The sequence below is a fragment of the Polyodon spathula genome, chromosome 6 (assembly GCF_017654505.1).
Source record: "Polyodon spathula isolate WHYD16114869_AA chromosome 6, ASM1765450v1, whole genome shotgun sequence".
Taxonomy (NCBI): domain Eukaryota; kingdom Metazoa; phylum Chordata; class Actinopteri; order Acipenseriformes; family Polyodontidae; genus Polyodon; species Polyodon spathula.
This window is the reverse complement of record NC_054539.1, coordinates 18,271,634-18,288,472: the sequence shown is the minus strand read 5'-3', so window position 1 is coordinate 18,288,472 and position 16,839 is coordinate 18,271,634. Positions and strand designations below refer to the sequence as shown.

The 16,839-nt window shown below is 35.8% G+C and overlaps 1 protein-coding gene across 1 annotated transcript; it reads right to left on the bottom strand.

Annotated features, from left to right (window-relative positions):
- Positions 1–529: 529 nt before the first annotated feature.
- On the bottom strand, positions 530–15,236 carry LOC121316954 (pancreatic secretory granule membrane major glycoprotein GP2-like). Its single transcript, XM_041252371.1, has 9 exons — positions 14,925–15,236; positions 11,849–11,937; positions 10,911–11,015; positions 8,121–8,281; positions 7,452–7,587; positions 5,096–5,190; positions 3,972–4,140; positions 3,479–3,593; positions 530–1,990 (listed from the first exon to the last, which is right to left on the bottom strand). Exons 1-9 carry the CDS (start codon positions 15,007–15,009, stop codon positions 1,815–1,817), a joined length of 1,131 nt encoding a protein of 376 aa, XP_041108305.1. The 5' UTR covers positions 15,010–15,236; the 3' UTR covers positions 530–1,814.
- Between the last annotated feature and the right edge of the window lie 1,603 nt (positions 15,237–16,839).

Below are 16,839 nucleotides of genomic sequence, written 5' to 3'. Positions count from 1 at the left end.
ACCACTGTTATGGCAGGTCTTTGTTTTTTTTTTTTTATATAGCTGCTGTAATTCATGGAAGTTGAAAATTCAAATATCTATGTAATTGGAATGCAATTGTTTTTGCTGTTGAAGGTAGAAATGCATTACCAGTTTACCAAATATTACTTTGATGCAATTGAATTCCAAGTCTTTACTTTAGATACTCTGAAGAAAAAAGTTCCATGTTACAGCCTGGCTTGGTATTCTGCTACTGGTACTACAACTGAACAAGGCAAGTAATGGGAATGCAATACCATTGGACTGGGCTGCAGCTCTACTGAAGTTTTATGCACATGATGTTGGTAATGCTTTCTTTACAGTTGCAGTGACTTCTATTAAAATAATATGCTGCTTTAAATTTCTTTATATATATATATATATAGTTTTTTAATTGTTATAATCACTAAAGGCATTATTGCTTCATTCTGCCAAGTACAGTGAATGTGTTTGTTCATCTTTTTTTTTTTTTTTTTATCACACAATGCCACACTGGTTGTATTTGGTGAATAGCAAAGGGTTTAATTACAATATGTGGTTGATTCAAATAACCAGTGATTACAGCAAGTTACTTTCAATGTACTAAGGCTCCAAAGAATATGTTGTATTATTTAACCCAGTAAATGCTACAAGCACAACTTTAGCTTAATTAATTTGCTTAAACACACTCGACTAGACGAGACAATATAGACAAAACAATTATTAAACCAGAATACAAATCAAATACAATATATCAAAGTGTTCATTGTAAGAGGAAAAAAAGAAAAAAAAAAACACATAAACAAGGTAGACCAGTTGATTGTAACATGACAGCAACTTTTGTTTTTTACAGTTTATTTGTGAAAATGCAATCATTCAGTTAAAATATGCAGGCTATGTTCATAACATGGTCTACTGCCCCCGTACAAAAAAGAATAGGAACACACCACAAGCTGTATATAAGAATGCAGTTATTTTTGAAAATTAAGCTAGAATATTAAAGGCCTTTTTGTTTCTGTTCTGTGTTAAAAATTAAAATGAGTTTTTCACGAATACTGTTCCTATGCTCTGATATGGTTTAAGTGGTGTTTTGGGTTCATGAAAAAAGGACCCCTTTTGGAGTTTCAGACAAAATTGCTTACACATTCATTAACATTTCTGCTGTGATAATAGTGATCACTGCTGAAGTAATAACATCACGAGACACATGCAGATTTTCTATATTAGGATGCACCTTTCATGACTTACACCATTCTTGATTTGGTGGCTGGTGTTACATTTGTTAAAAGTACCAAATTATCACTGGTCCATTTTTATTATTCTGGGAATCTTTTGGTATTTTTTTTTTACGTTAACTCAGGATATGCAACTATTTCAAAGGCTTATAGCCAATAAAATAATTCCATAAGTTGTACCTGTCATTCACTTGCATTTGCTAAGTAGGTCTCACATGTGCAGTTTCAGAAGAAGCACGTTTTCTATCAAACATTCATTTTCATTTTAAAATTATATCTGAAACCTTACTAGGTTAAAGAAAACCCCCAGTTTGTATGTCTGCCAGGAATCCGTTATACTTGAACATTTGGCAATTGGAGCTCAGAACGCATTTCACGTTAGGGGAAGTAGGCTTTGAAGGTGTATCAGAAAAAAAAAAAAAAAAAAATTACAATGAAAGGTACAATCTTGCTATAACATGTGCTTCTTTCAAAACTGCACATGCAAGACCAACACATTGTATGGAAGAGCATGACAGATAAGATCCATCATTAACCTCGTCGGGAAAATGAACATTATATACAGCCAGGATATCTCTTAGGTTAAGAGGCAACCTCTGAGTGGTGGTGAATATTCGACAAGGTCAGCTGAGCTTGCATTGTGGGATACTGCCCTCGTGACCGCACCCAGAGCTTTCCAAATACTCCAGTGAGTAAAAGAACAACCAGCAGCAGTCCTCCTAGCACAAAGGTCTCCACCGGTGGCAGATGTGCAGTGCCTGCAAGAACACACAATAGAAGGGTTGAGAGAGTACATTTCATGCTAGTATTTACATTTGTAAGTCAAAAATACAGATTGCTGCCTGTGCAGAATATCAGTTTCTGGCACTTGCCATGTAGGCCATCACAGATGTGAATGGGTGCATGATATAAAATGATAATGGTAAGTACATTTTTAGTGAAGAATGAATCTGTCTGATAAAGGCAATACTTTACAAAATCCACCTCCAAAAGGAAGACAGTATTGAATATGATAGTGAAGCGGGTAAACTTTATTCATTTGAAACAGGTGCCAGATTTGGTGTATGTTCGTCAGAAGACATGATAATGGTTCACAAAGACGGCTGCAACTGACACTTAATCAGACTACAGCTGCAAGTCAATATTGCATACATTACTCCAGTGGTGCACAACTCGGTCCTGGAGGGCCGGTGTCCCTGCAGGTGTTTATTCCAACTTCACACTAGAGTACTTTATTGGACCTTATTAGAAGCTTAACTGGTCCAATTAACTAATTTAGGGTATGGTTAGAACAAAAACCAGGAGGGACACCGGCCCTCCATGACCTGAGTTGTGCACCACTACGTTACCCTCTCACTGAACAGTGGATAAGTTACTGCTGGAGTAAACCGACTCCAAAAGTAGCTATTCTATTGGGTTACATGAGAGTGGAATTACAGTTAGTAGCTGATCCCTGAGTAAAAACACAATCACTTAAAATCAGTAAACCGAAATTTTAGTAAAGGTGTTTGGTAGCATAGTACAGTGGTTCTCAACACTGGTCCTGGGGACCCACTGTCCTGCTGGTTTTGTTCCAACTGACCTCTCAATTACTTAATTGAAACCTTAATTGAACTATAATTTGCTTAATTTGACTTGATTAACTTACAAAATGTTGGGGAATTCAAGTTCCTTATATAATTTTATATTTAACTTGAAATCTCCAACTCTTTTAAATAAGTAAAAGGCTCCGATTAGTTCCATTAAGGGTTCAATTAAGTAATTGAGAGCTCGGTTGAAACAAAAACGAGCTGGACAGTGGGTCCCCAGGATCAGGGCTGAGAACCACTGCCTTAGCATGTTTTATTTATTTTTTTATTTTTATATTAATACCGCTTATAAAGGTGTCAATTGGAAAGAAATGGTGAAAAAAATAAATCAAGTTATCATAATCATGGTATGGTGTTTGTATTAGAAAACAGCCCATTTATTTATGGTTTGAAGTCTTTATTTTGATTAATAAATACAAGCGCAGCAGCACAGTTTGCCTCGCATTCCTACCTTTTGTGTACTGACTTCCTGAAACCTGACATCACCACCCACACCACACCCCTCACATCCTGACAGCACTCCATCATAACGAACCAGTCGCCATATCGATATGTTTTACTGGCTTTCTGTTGATTTAACTTTTAATTAAAACTGTAAACATGGTTGACTGACCCTCGTCCTTTCATGTTTAAAGGGGTGGAAAGATGATTACTTACTCTGACCTGCTTTTCCTTTACTGGATGTCTGTCTTCTAATAGGACCATAGGAAACTGTGTGAGATGGTACAATATCTCTTTTTGTCCTTGTCATCCCTTCTTCTTCTGAACAGTTCTGTTGATAGATTGCTCACAACTTTTATATCCCAATATAACCACTAATCTTCTTTCTAGGCAGGATGTACTTTAACTAACCCTTTACTGAACAGAGCACTTAAAAAGGATGCTAATTTCTTGTCAATTGCTTGTATTTGTATTATATGAAACAAAAGCCTTAAGGATGCATTCAAAACTTCCAGTCATAGTAAACCATGACAACATTGAAAATAAGAAAATAGTACATTATATGCAGAAGTTTTATGTTAGTTTTAAAAGGAGCTGCATAAAAAAGACAGTTTTGTCTAGGTTTACAAGTTAATGAAGACTATGTCGAAGACGACTAAGAAAATGTGAATATAAAGTGAAGAAGCATGAACTATGGTAGAACACTTACTGGTTGGCAGACCCCCACTGTGTTGTGACATATTTGAACATTGCAGTGCAGAAATACGTCTTTATAGGAGTCTCCCACAAACTTGAACATTTGTATCCGAAACATTGCCTCTGAACCCTCGCCGTTCTTTATTACTACTAATGTTTGCTCATTAGTTCCTTCAGGACAGCTGTGAATGAAATATAATTATGGGAAGGCATTCATCTTTGAAATCATTATCCAGTACTTAAGTCCTGTCTTCACAGATGTCTCTCTGGCTTTGATAAGTATGGAATCCTTCCAAACCTTCTAACTAACACCTCAGTTTCAGTGACAAATAGGGGTGAACTCATTTCTACTAGCTGTATGTTTTATTGGGAGCTGATGACTTGCCCAAATTCAAACTGAATTCCCAGTTTATTCCCAGTAACCACAATTTTAGCCTATTATTGTAGTCCTAGGAGTCATGAGCTTGGCTCATACCAGTTGCCCTAAAGAGTATCATTCACTTTTCAGTTCTCAGTACCTGTATTATAGTAACTATTTGACTGCTGTAAATGTTATTTACCGCTACTGATATTATGCTACGTTATGCTATTTTTTTTTTCAAAGTGTATCCTCTCAATCTTAAATTGTATTTCTGTTTTAATATATTGCTAAATTAAACTTCACTATCTGTGCAGGAAATTAGACAGAAGTCCAGAAATCATGGTTGGACAAGATTTGACATGACATTGAATAAGGATGTTTACCGAACAGCTTGGTAAACAAGACTCGTTATTACAAGCTTTCATCCCGTGACTGTAAACAGAAATCACAATGTACTTCTTAATTAAGCAGTTGCTAGCAGACCCAAAATACTAGACAGTTGTCAAGAACATGTGCAGCTGTTCAGTGTAAAACAATACTGTTTCAACATCATGCTCAACTGACTCTAGTCACAAAGTTGTCATTTCACTGCAACTTACTATTCACTAAGTATACATGGTTTGACTGACTTCTGCATTAGAATCTTCACTTAATCCAAAGTCATTTGTCTCTTTAAATGTCAGTTTCACTATTTGTGATATTTTAAGGGGATATATTGGAATATTGCAGGATACTGTAGGAATATTACACTGTTGTACCACATTATGCACACAGACCTGTCTCTGATGAAAGTGTACTGAATGTTACTGTATGGGTCATTTGTTGGGGTAGCCCAGCAACTCTCGAGCCGCATTATTAAATGAGCTGGTACCTGCAAGGCAATAGAAAAGGAAAAAAAGTGTTAAATCCCACAAGGTTTATTGCACAGCAACAAGCAGTCCTGTCGTAAAAGCAGGTTGAATCCACATCTGCTCGATCTAAAATTACATTTTACACGTATAATGAATAACAAACTGCAGTGCATTATTGAAGAATTATTTTTAAAAATTACAGATACTTGATTATCAGTGTATTCAGTAGTATAGTAATTTACCTATGTAACAAAACAACATATAGCAATAATTAACCAGAGCACAGGGCACAGGCAAAAAATGCACATACGCTGCAGCTTCTTTCAAGAGGATTTATTTAAAAACTTAATGACCTGGCAGTAGAGTTAACACAAACCCCTTCTACCAAAACAAATCACACTGCATAAGCCTCACAGGTGCAGTTTTAAAGGAAGCATGTTATATCTGGTACCTATACAAGGTCTCAGTTTGTATGCCTTTATTTCAGACAGTCTGTTATTCTTCACTTCTTAGCTCATTTTATGTCAGCAATACGGACGACCTTGAATTTGTGTAGTGTAGCAGACAACCTAAAGAATGGTACAAAACATTTTTTTTAAATGAAAATACATGTTTATTATAACATGCGATTCTTTCAGAGCTGCACATGTGAGAGCAACATTAGCGAACGGGCAGGTCCAATTTATTGAATTATTTAATTAGCTATAAACACTTACTGAGCTACATGACAGTGTCTGCAATGTGTTCCTGTATGAGACATATTTGCTTGGAAAAAGATAATACCAGGACAGAAGGGTTAAAAACACCTTTTCCACTGGCCATTTTAATCAAATTCTTGCTGTCTTGTAACTAGAACAGTTCCTGACTGCACCAAAGTCAACTGTGGTAAAGATTCAAATAAATGTATTATTCTCTCATGCAAGCAGGCTATCTGTACATACTATCGGGCAGATAAAGCTCATACAGAATGAAAGCTTGACTGCTAACGTGCCCACTCAACTATGATCTTCAAAAACTAGCTGAAGATGTAGGTTGTATTTGTAATGGTCTTCATATCTAAACTTGGGGGAAACGGATACAAGGGGCTGTGGCTGATAAAGCCAGTGGGAGCTATTAGTATTCTCCAGGAGCTCAGGCTTTCCTTGTCACATTCAGAAGCTGCAGATTTAAAAGTGAGCTACAGTATATCTTTCCAGTGAAGGAAAATATCATCAGCTGTAAGTAAAAGTTACTGTTCCCAGCTCCAGTTTTCAGACCACAAGCAGTTTAAAGCAGCCTTACAGTTTGCCAGAATCCATTTACTCAAATAACTAAAACCTGATCTCACACTCAAACCCCTAGCTGCAACACTGCTGAAATATAACTGGGATACCAGTTTTAAAACTCCAAGGTCATTCAATGTTTCATGCCAAACTGTACATTACAAGGGTGTGGGCAATTTGCCCATAGTGATAATATATACTCCTATGACTAAAACGCCAGCCATAAAGCTGGTCATGCTTAGCAGTGCTGATCATTAGAACAGATGCTGCCCCACACAGAGACAGTAAGGGAAACTAATACTGAATATCTTATTATTGCAGACGCAGCCATAACTAGGGTCAAGCTCTATGTTAACTAATGTTATTAAGCTGGTCTTACTGTATACACTGTACAGTGGGAAATGCCTTTTCATTTTAAATGCACAAGGGCCAGCTACAGCCTGATTTTCTTCCCAAATTACAGGTAGAATGTCCAATTACGTTCCCTCAACACAGCAATTCCCCACTCAGTTGAGGAGAGCTGGTTTAGTGGGTGGGTGTCCTCCGATCCCACGGCCAAGCCAGTTTCCTATTTACACCCAGGAACATAAGAAAGGATGTCAACAAGCTACCAGCCTCTGGAGGACAAAGGCCAGCCCCATAGGTGTCCACTTTTGCTCAGCAGGAGCCTGGCCAGTAGGCTGCATTGTATTCTCCCTGTTGTTTACAATGAATTTGTATATCATTTCCTTTTTCCGTCATAACATCCTGGTAAATGTTAGAAATCACAAATTGAAAGCAACCATGTGGCCTCAACTAAGACATTAGAAACTTGTCTAACCAGTAATGGCTACTACACTCAAGTGCACAAGATGTACTCAAAGATAAGATGTGTGAGGGCTCTAATGAGACCACAGGGGTGCTTTAACAATGTACCAGGATGTGATGACCATAAGAGAAAATTGCATAAAAAGTTAAGATAACTGCAATAGCAATACCCATACCCAAGGTGTTCTTTTAATTTACAGAACAGGTCATACCATATAGACTTGTACATAAATGTTGTCTTCCAGTGCTAGAAAAGGAACATCTGTCCATTTGTCTTCAAAACCCTCATCCTTGTACAGCATCATTGAAACAGAAAAGTTGCCATCTTCCGTGCTGAGTGTAATTGTCCTGCACAACATACATGTATTCCATCGATAAATATAAAACCTTCTATTGCAGTGCATAATAAAGGGAACTTCTTGACAAATGCCAGGACTTAGAGTTGAAAGATTTGTCCAGAAAGTATACATTTCTTTTAGTATAACTGTATACATGTATTCCTCAGTTTAAATACACTGACACGTGGTAACATGTGTCCACTTAAGAATTGAACTATTATGTTTTTGTTTTTTTTTGGTTTTTTTTTTTAATATAAACAGGTTTGGAATGGTTCTGAACAAAACTGTCCCTGAGCAGTATTTTTAAGATGAGCCACTATGTATTTCAATTGCAGTAATTAGCATTTTATCACAGCATAATGAAAATCTAGCTGCATTTTATCATATAATAATAATAATAATAATAATAATAATAATAATAATAATAATAATAAATATTTGAGAACGGGGTCCATTTAATCAAAAATGAATACAATACTCTTATAGACAAGTGCTATAATTAAACAGCTTACCTTAGTTCCGTAACAAGGAGAAAGTTATTACCTTATATCAACATTTATCATGTTTTTGCCATTAGTTTGCTTGACCATGTAGTTGATAGGGTAGCGGCACACAAACGTGATGTTGATGTAGGTTCTTGTGATGACATCCGAGTTATTATTATGTATGTTGTTTATAAACATGATGTGGGTGTCATCAGAAGCCTGAAGTGTTGAGAAACATGTTTTACATTCAAATAAATATGTTACACAGGTGGCATCAGCCAAAGTGTCTTACTGTTAGTAAGCAGCAGCTCCATCTAGTGAACACCTACTCCACTCTATTTTTGTGATTTGCAGTAGGAGCCAAATAGAATGACCGCAAGCAACAAAAAACTGGAACTGACTGCACTTATCAGAGACGTGGAACTGGATAATTGTCAGTTGGCAATTGCAACTAGGTTTGTGAACTTTGATTTGTATACAAATAATTTGACTCTGGACTGTCTCCATATTTCACTTGTTTCAAAACATAATCATTTTTATGAATCCTGTAAGAAATTGTAACGGTACAGTTTGTAGATTACTGGACTGCAGCAAAATTAATAGTCAAGATTTAGTCAAAATAATTGATAAACATTACTTAAATATGGCTTGCTTTTTCAGCCAGTTTAAAGAGATAACAATATTATTAATAACAGCTCAATTAATTTATTGAGCTCCCAAGCGGAGCAGAGGACTGAAGCAAAGTAATGAGGCAAAATGCATTGCCACCATGGTAGCGCTCCACCTCCTTTTGTGAACAGTCTGCATTACACATTACTTTTTATTTCATAGAAACCCATGCTGAATCACTAATTGTACTAAAACGTGGCATCTGCGTGATTGCCAGTAAACAGTGGTGGAATGAAAGGGAAAGTGGCCTATAAACCACTCTTTGAATTTTACACCCCTTGTGTAGAAAACTATATAGTGGCTATATAGTTGGATGAATGGCTCTTTACTCCAGAGGCCAGACAGCCTTTATTAGGCCAGACCAACTATGCAATTGGTCTGAGGCATTACCTGACCTGGAAGTTTCTACCATTGGCACTAAATGCCACATACAATAAAAAAGTTCAGCTTTTGCCAAAAAAAAGAAACAAACAAAAAAAAAAATAAGATAACTTTGTTGTGTTGGCATTTTATGGAGTGTCCCTTATTCTTTGTAAAAGGTTTTTTTTGTTGTTGTTTTTTTAATACTAAATCATCTGGTGATAATAAACACTGATTCTGTATAGCATACAGCACTAGCAATGAAACAGTTTCCATTTACCATCTCTACATAGAATACACTACCTGTATACTGTAAATACTTCAATGGTAAGTCACTTTAGGGGCTGTGTTAACATTGGATATATACAATTCAAAACACTGGATATACAAAAATCTTGTAGTTTTGTAACCTATTAGATCAAATAAACCCAGCCACTTAACAAATGCTGTTGTTAATGGATGCTGTTACTATTCCCAGCTTGTTTTAAATTATTTAAAACAAAATGATATTATTGTCTCTGTTGTTGCAGGATTTATTCTGTATGTTAATGTAGATTTAATTGATTGAAGTTTATAAAATCCAATATGTAATAGATAAGGTCAAGATATATTTTCAAACTTTTGACAAATATTAGAACAGTATAAGGAGCAAAAGCAGGTTGAGTAAAATAAGCTCAGACCGAAGCATCATCTGAGGTAATCCAATTTGGGCCTTTTTGTTTTGCCCAGGCTGGTATGTGGAGGCCCTCGTAAAACTGCTTGAAACTAAGAAATCTTCTCCCTCACAAAGTCAATTTAAACTTTTACACGCTTTATAAGGAATGATCTGTGCATTCTAAGTAAGAAATTCAAAGATAATTAAGGCTGCTTTGGGCCCAGATTTATCTCTTGTCAGAAGGAAAACGATCCTCCTTGCAATGTGGTCACAGCAAGAGAGGAGCAGGAAAAAATACGGCAACTGCAAACAGGGACATTGACATATGGATGGCCTATTCACAGCCCTCGCAAACACTACGATAATTTCCATATAAATCCAGATAATTTAGTGCCGTGAAGCATTTGCTCCTTAACAGTGTTCTAAAGAAGCACTCAGAGAATGAATGTAGGAGAAAATCAAGACACCCCTTCTTGGAAGGCAGAAATAGCCACCACGCATTAGCATATATTTCATAAGAGTGTAAAGTCCCCATTAAACTTTAAGGAAGACATTTCTCCAGTCATTGTTAAGCAAAGTGACTCCATGATTCATGGATAATTGTCATCCGCTCTGAATTAAGTCTTTTAAGAGATTTAATTTATTTTGACCATTTGGCATTTTACAACTAATCCAAAGGTTAAAGCTTGTGTACTCCACTGCAGAGCAATCACTAGCTGTAAAAAATTCTTCATTTAATATTATGCTATTTATTGCCATTGGGGCCATGGTGGAAGAGAAATAATAAAACAAGAACTTGAGGTCATTTACATTTTAATGTCAATGCTGTGATAGCCACAAGGACTTATGTGGTTATAAAGGGATGTTATAAAAGTTTCATTAGCTTCAATTATTATTCACACTGTTTAAGAACTACTGCATTCATCAATAAAATAATGGTTATAAATTGAAATTTAGAGTGATCTACAGTTAAAGAGGGTTTGATGGGTCATTTGAGCCATGGAAACAACAGAAGTTTTAAACTTCTATGAGCTGCCTTTTTTCAAGAAGTTTATTGATTCGGGGCTTGTTGGTTTATCAGACAAAGGGCTTTCAATCAGTTTGCAGTACAACTAACTTACAAACAGAGGAAACGAAGAGTAAGAGTAAGAGGTAAGACAGTACCGTGATGGTTCCACAGTCTGACAGGTTGGCTTTAATTGAGAATACATAGGAGTTCTCTGTTTCCATGCCTCGACATTCAGGGTCATTAAGGTGTAAATCCCAAATCTGAAGAGCAAGAAAAACAATAAAGATTGGAATTTAAGACTGCGGCAAGCATTTGAAAAACATTCCACCATGTTTCAAAAACGCAATCATACAGTAAAAGACAGCTGATAAGACTAAACAGTCCTCTTCACCTCCACCTTTCCCCTTTGAGCTAGTTCACTGGAAAACCTCATTTTGCAACTTAAATGAGGCATGTGCTTCTTTGTGGAGATATTATTGATATGATTTATAAGTGAGTTAACTGTACCAGAAATATACACATCACGATTAAACTTGACAGTACTGCTTTATATGCATACTCTCCGAATTTCGGAAAAGATGGACACATGATCTTGCTGTACAAATCAAAGCTAAAGGACAATATTCAGAGGAATACAATTATTTTATTAGTATAAAACTAGCAAGCATCTACTCAGGCTTTTCATTTACCCGGCCTTAACTGCAATATAGTTGTTCTAGTTTTGTAACTAACTTCTTCATCTCTGAAGATCATTGGCCTTTGCAATTGCAAATGTTTACTGTACCACTGGTCTAATGTAATTTGTCAATCCGTACGTTGTTCAGTAGTTTTAGAGCAGTGTGTTGCAGTCGAAGGGGCCCTGGTATAATATGTTCTGTGTGGTCCAGCCCTTGTCAGGTTAACGCACAATAGGCACCATGCCGGTAAAATATGACATTAAATTGGCCTCATTTTGAACTATGTTTGGATTCATTATGCATATAATATGACCTTCTAGTCCTTACTTTCAGTAACAGGTAAGTGATACAATTGCACTGGCTTAAATCACCCCTTTTTTCATTTAGGTTTTTAGATAGCAAAAGTTTTTACTTACATAGACTGGAGGAACTTTGTTGAGAAAGAAGACACTAGGTATGTCTACTTCCATAAGGTCTTTAGTACAAATGACAGTCTCATTGATTTCTAAGAGGAATTTGAAAAAAAAAGGTAAACTATACAACACTGATTATGCAGTACCATTTTACCTTTTAATATTATATACATGTTATGACCTGTATGATGAACTTACTTTACCTTCAGTTTCCACTTCTCACCTGAACAAGAGACCTTTGTATTGTATATGCACATTCAGTGGATCCCATTAAAAACGTACTTTTTTTACATGGACCAGCACAGCTTGTTATATAATACAGTACATACCAGCTTCCCAGTCTCCTCTATTCTATACCTTTTTGCAGCATTAAACAGTCACACTTGGGATTGATGGTGCAGCAGATTTATTTATTAGCCCTTCACTCTGGGAATGGGGGTTCAAATCCACCTTGGATCACAGGTTAAATGTTTGGTGGTCCCATCACATTTAGCACAATTAGCAGTCTCTGAGTGTGACTCAGGATTGCCCGGGCCACTGACAGCTCCTGTTATGAACATTAAATGAAAAGGGTCTATGACAGGGTGGCCAAACCTCCTGACCCTACAAGCCACATACCAAAATTTTCATATGACCGAGAGCTGCAAGACGCATACTGTAAAACATGAAATGTTTGCGAGCAAGACATTTTAAATACTGGAATTATTGTAAACATTCTTTTTTTTTTTTTGCCCTGATTTCAGCAAAAACACCACATAAAAAGACACATTTTTGAAGGATTCTTTTTGACAAGCTCCTCCCCTGAAGATCTGAATGCTCGGTTTAAAAAAAAAAAAAAAAAGAGTGTATTATACTATAATACTTGTATTTGCTCGTGACGAGACCCAATATATGTAAATATAATATACATTTTATTCCATTTTTTAAAAAATATCACATTACAATATATATTCCATGCCTACGTTATGTCCTTTTTTTAGACGACTCTGTTCGATTAAACGATTGGAAAAGTGTTGATTGTGAAATGTTCGCTTCATTTATTTTTTTCTCCCGTAACCTGGTACTGACTAACACAAAGTAACTATTACGTAAAGTTTGATAATTGCTTGCATTTGTCGTAAAATTTAACTAAAATTGAACTTAGCATGAATCGTAATTGGGAATAAACGTTTTGCAAAACAACGTATAAACGTTGTTTGGGGAAGTATAAAATGAAGGTACTTTAGTAAAATTGAATTTAAGCGAAAAACAAAAGCCAACTTAACCTGAAAATTGGGTAATAGTTTACTTTGTTTTAGTGTCAGAGTAACTAACTGAAATCTTTTTTTTTTTTTTTGGAAAAACTAGAACTAAGTCTTGACGAAAAATGCTTCGCAAACTAATCATTGCCACACGGTTGTATTGCTATCAATTTAATAAGTGCACTGTTTCATTTGAATTTTGTTTCTTAAAATGTTTTGAGCCCTTACAAAAACCCGTAGTTGACTTGCGGTTTTGCTCGAACGCCTACGACTCCGACGAAAGGCTCTGATTGAGACAAAGAGGAGGAGTTCAGTCAAGATCCTCCTATAACTCTACTTTTGAAAACAACACTAAAACATTTGTATTCATATTTATGAAACTTGAGCGGTACAGACTGTAAGACATTCGAGCGGAACATCGCCTTGTGTCTCCAAATGTTTTTCGGAAAGCCTCTTTCGTGAGAAGGATGGTCGCACCGAATTCAGAGTTATACTCGTGGAAATAATGAGCACCTCCCAATTGTGTTACGATAACAAAAAGTGCTTTGCTCAAAATTCATGAAATTTAGTTTTAAGACTTTAAGTGAAAATTGACGTGCAGATCGAAAGTGCGCTCCACTAACTTTATGCGTCCTCGGTCGGCGCTGTATCATTAACTGTCCTTGCAGTGAACTTGCTGGCTCAAAGAAACCGGAGAGAGAGAGAGAAGGAATAACAAACGCCAATGAACACATAGAACACAAATAATAAACTTGCGTTGATTTTTTCTTTTTGTTTTTTCAGTTCTTTCGAGCCGAGTGGGCGTCGTCCAGCATTTCACTGGGAGCCGCGGTTTGGTCATCTCTGGTCTATATAACATGGGAATTTTTCTTTAAGTCTTCAGTATGTTGTTGAGCATAGTGAGATGTGATAGTATGACGCTATATATAATATATATATATATATATATATATATACTATATATATAGATTAGATATATATATATATATATATATATATAATATGTTATACTATAACTCTACGAGAGTTTACCAATCGTCGTTGCGACCTTTTTTAACAGATGTAAGCGGAATTTTAATCGATTTAACCTATTACCCGTACGGCCTACGGATTTTATAGAAATGGACAAAAATAATTGTGCCAATAGACAAGTTAATTTCTGCACGTATATCCAAATATACAGCTTCCATAAAAGGTATTTAATTTCTTCCTTTATTAACAGTCATCTCACCTAAACATGCCACTTTTTTAAACCTAAACCTACATACTCAATACTAGATTATGATATGCCAGCCTGATTACAGCTCTTTGCCAGACTGAATGGCTGTTTATGATCCCACTGTCATGCAGCCCTGCCTATCTTTATGTCTCATTGTCCTGTTGCTGCTGCCTGCAGGTCACCCCTGGAAACGAGGTGGGGATTTTTAAAGGGATCTTCCAGTTTAGTCATTGTGAATAAATAACTATAGGAAAGAAGATTCGACTGCAGTTCCTGATAACAAATACATCTGACACAAGACTAAACTATTTAAATATCACATTGGAGCACCTGTAATGTAATTTCTAATAAATCCATGTTTAATATGCATACCACTTTTGAATGTATCAACATCACTTTTGTGTCAACGTATTTAAATATTAAAACTAGACGAGAATTCACATTGCTATTATTATTAAAAAAAACAAAACAATTTCAGTAACTGCTTTTCCACTACTACTCCAGCCACCCCAATCTGGGTTTAATTTGTTTAGCTGTTATTTGATTTAAATGTGTTTGCCTAGAACACAATATATACATTTTCATTAATAAAAGATGGAATCATGTCTAATTTACTTACCCTCCTCATGCTCCAGATATAATGAAGTTGAAGAACCTATCAAAGTTAACAAGGACCATGCAAGTGCCAAACTCAAGAGAGTCATCTTTACAAAAAGTCCAAACCAACTATCAGTTTAATCCTAAAACCCAGCTTGATATTTTTACTATAAGATTTGCTGCATGTATTGTGGGTGATGTACAGAATGCAGTTGTGTTGTCCTCGTCCTCCCTCTGGAAATATGGTAGTGATGGGACCAGTGCCGCTCTCCAGCCCTAAAGCACCAGCTTGAATGATGTCCAAACCAACAATGAGATTCCTAACATGAATAGGGGAAAGCCAGAGGAGTCCGAGGTAACACAACACTTAAAAATCAGAATTGCCCCCCACAGTAAACTTCTACAACAAAAAAAGCTTATTTTTTTCCCAAACAAGTAACTCGTACCCACTTTACACAAGACTGATTTCGTCATTCTTTTTGTGTGTGTTCCTGAACACAATAATACAATGTAAAGGATTTGTAGTTAGGGTTTGTTTTGGCGGGAATCCCTACAATTCTTTAGTTTATTGGAAATGTTGCAGTCGGATCAAGGGCACTTAACCAACCGTTAGGTCTAATTCAACTACACTTAAATTAACAGTGAGAATTTGTAATTATTTAAGGAAGTATTAGGAACATGTAACTGTTTAACTTACCTGACTTGAAAGGTTTTGAAAATGTATTTTAATAAAACAAAATCCAAAATGACTATTATTTGTAGAACATATACATGACTGGTTACTGATAATGTTCACAATGTCATTTCTGTAATAATCCGCTGTGTTACTTTAATTCCTAGACTATTCTATATGGCAACTATAAGCATATAGTGTGGAAGCGAGGTGTTATTCCTAGATTACCAAAAAAAATTTAAGCAGTTGTTTTCATTTAAAAGCAACCATAAATACCTTTAAACTTTGTTATTTATATTTATGAAAAGTACACTCAGATCAGATTCCACCATAATGCACGGCACTGGATGGAGATGTGATTATTTCAGTCTTCTATATAATGTACAATGGGTCGCATTTATTGTTACATCATGTGTCATATAGCACTGCATAATAAAGCATAGTCATGTATGATAAAGTATATTAAACATGGCAAATGCGATAAATTATAGTAAATGCATAGTAAAAACATGGAGAAAAAAACATGATCAAACTGCAAAATAAATGTTACAATGACATGTATACAATCCCTTATTGTTACAGAATATTCTCAGAAATTGCTTTACAATTGCTCTTTTTTTATTAAATGGTATTAAATATCTCAAATGTGCAAGGCTGCACCAGTAGGAGGCTTGTATGTGTAAACAACCTGATCTTCCTCATTGTGTGGATTACAAATGACTTGGAGATGGTGGTCATGTTGAGGTCAGTGATCACATGGCATGTTTAGAAAGAATTTATCAACTGGAGAAAGAAAGATAAAAATAGAAGAGGTCATATCAAGGGTCTAGGTTTTAAAATGCTATCCTCCCATCGGGGAAAGTTAACATTTTCACCACTGGTTATAAGAATGTGTTCATTAACTAGGTTGTATGCCGAAGGAAACAAAGGAGAAATCTATACAGTGATATTGGTTCTTTTCAATTGTTCTGAACAGTGTTAGATCATTGGTCTATGATCATGCTTTTTGCATAGATAAAAAAAAAAAAAAATTCGCAGTACAGCTGGAAAGTGAACTTTTCATTTAGGTACCTCAATTTGAAATCTAGCCTTTGGGAATTCAATAAGGTTAACTCTTAAAGACCTTCATCCTAAGGCATGGTTTTAAAATGTAAACTGAATGTAAACTGATGCCATTAATTGTTGTTTGCAGAAACCTGACTGTCTTTATTTTTGTCTTCTCCCTTTTTATGATCCGATTTTATTGCAAAGGTTTTATTGACAA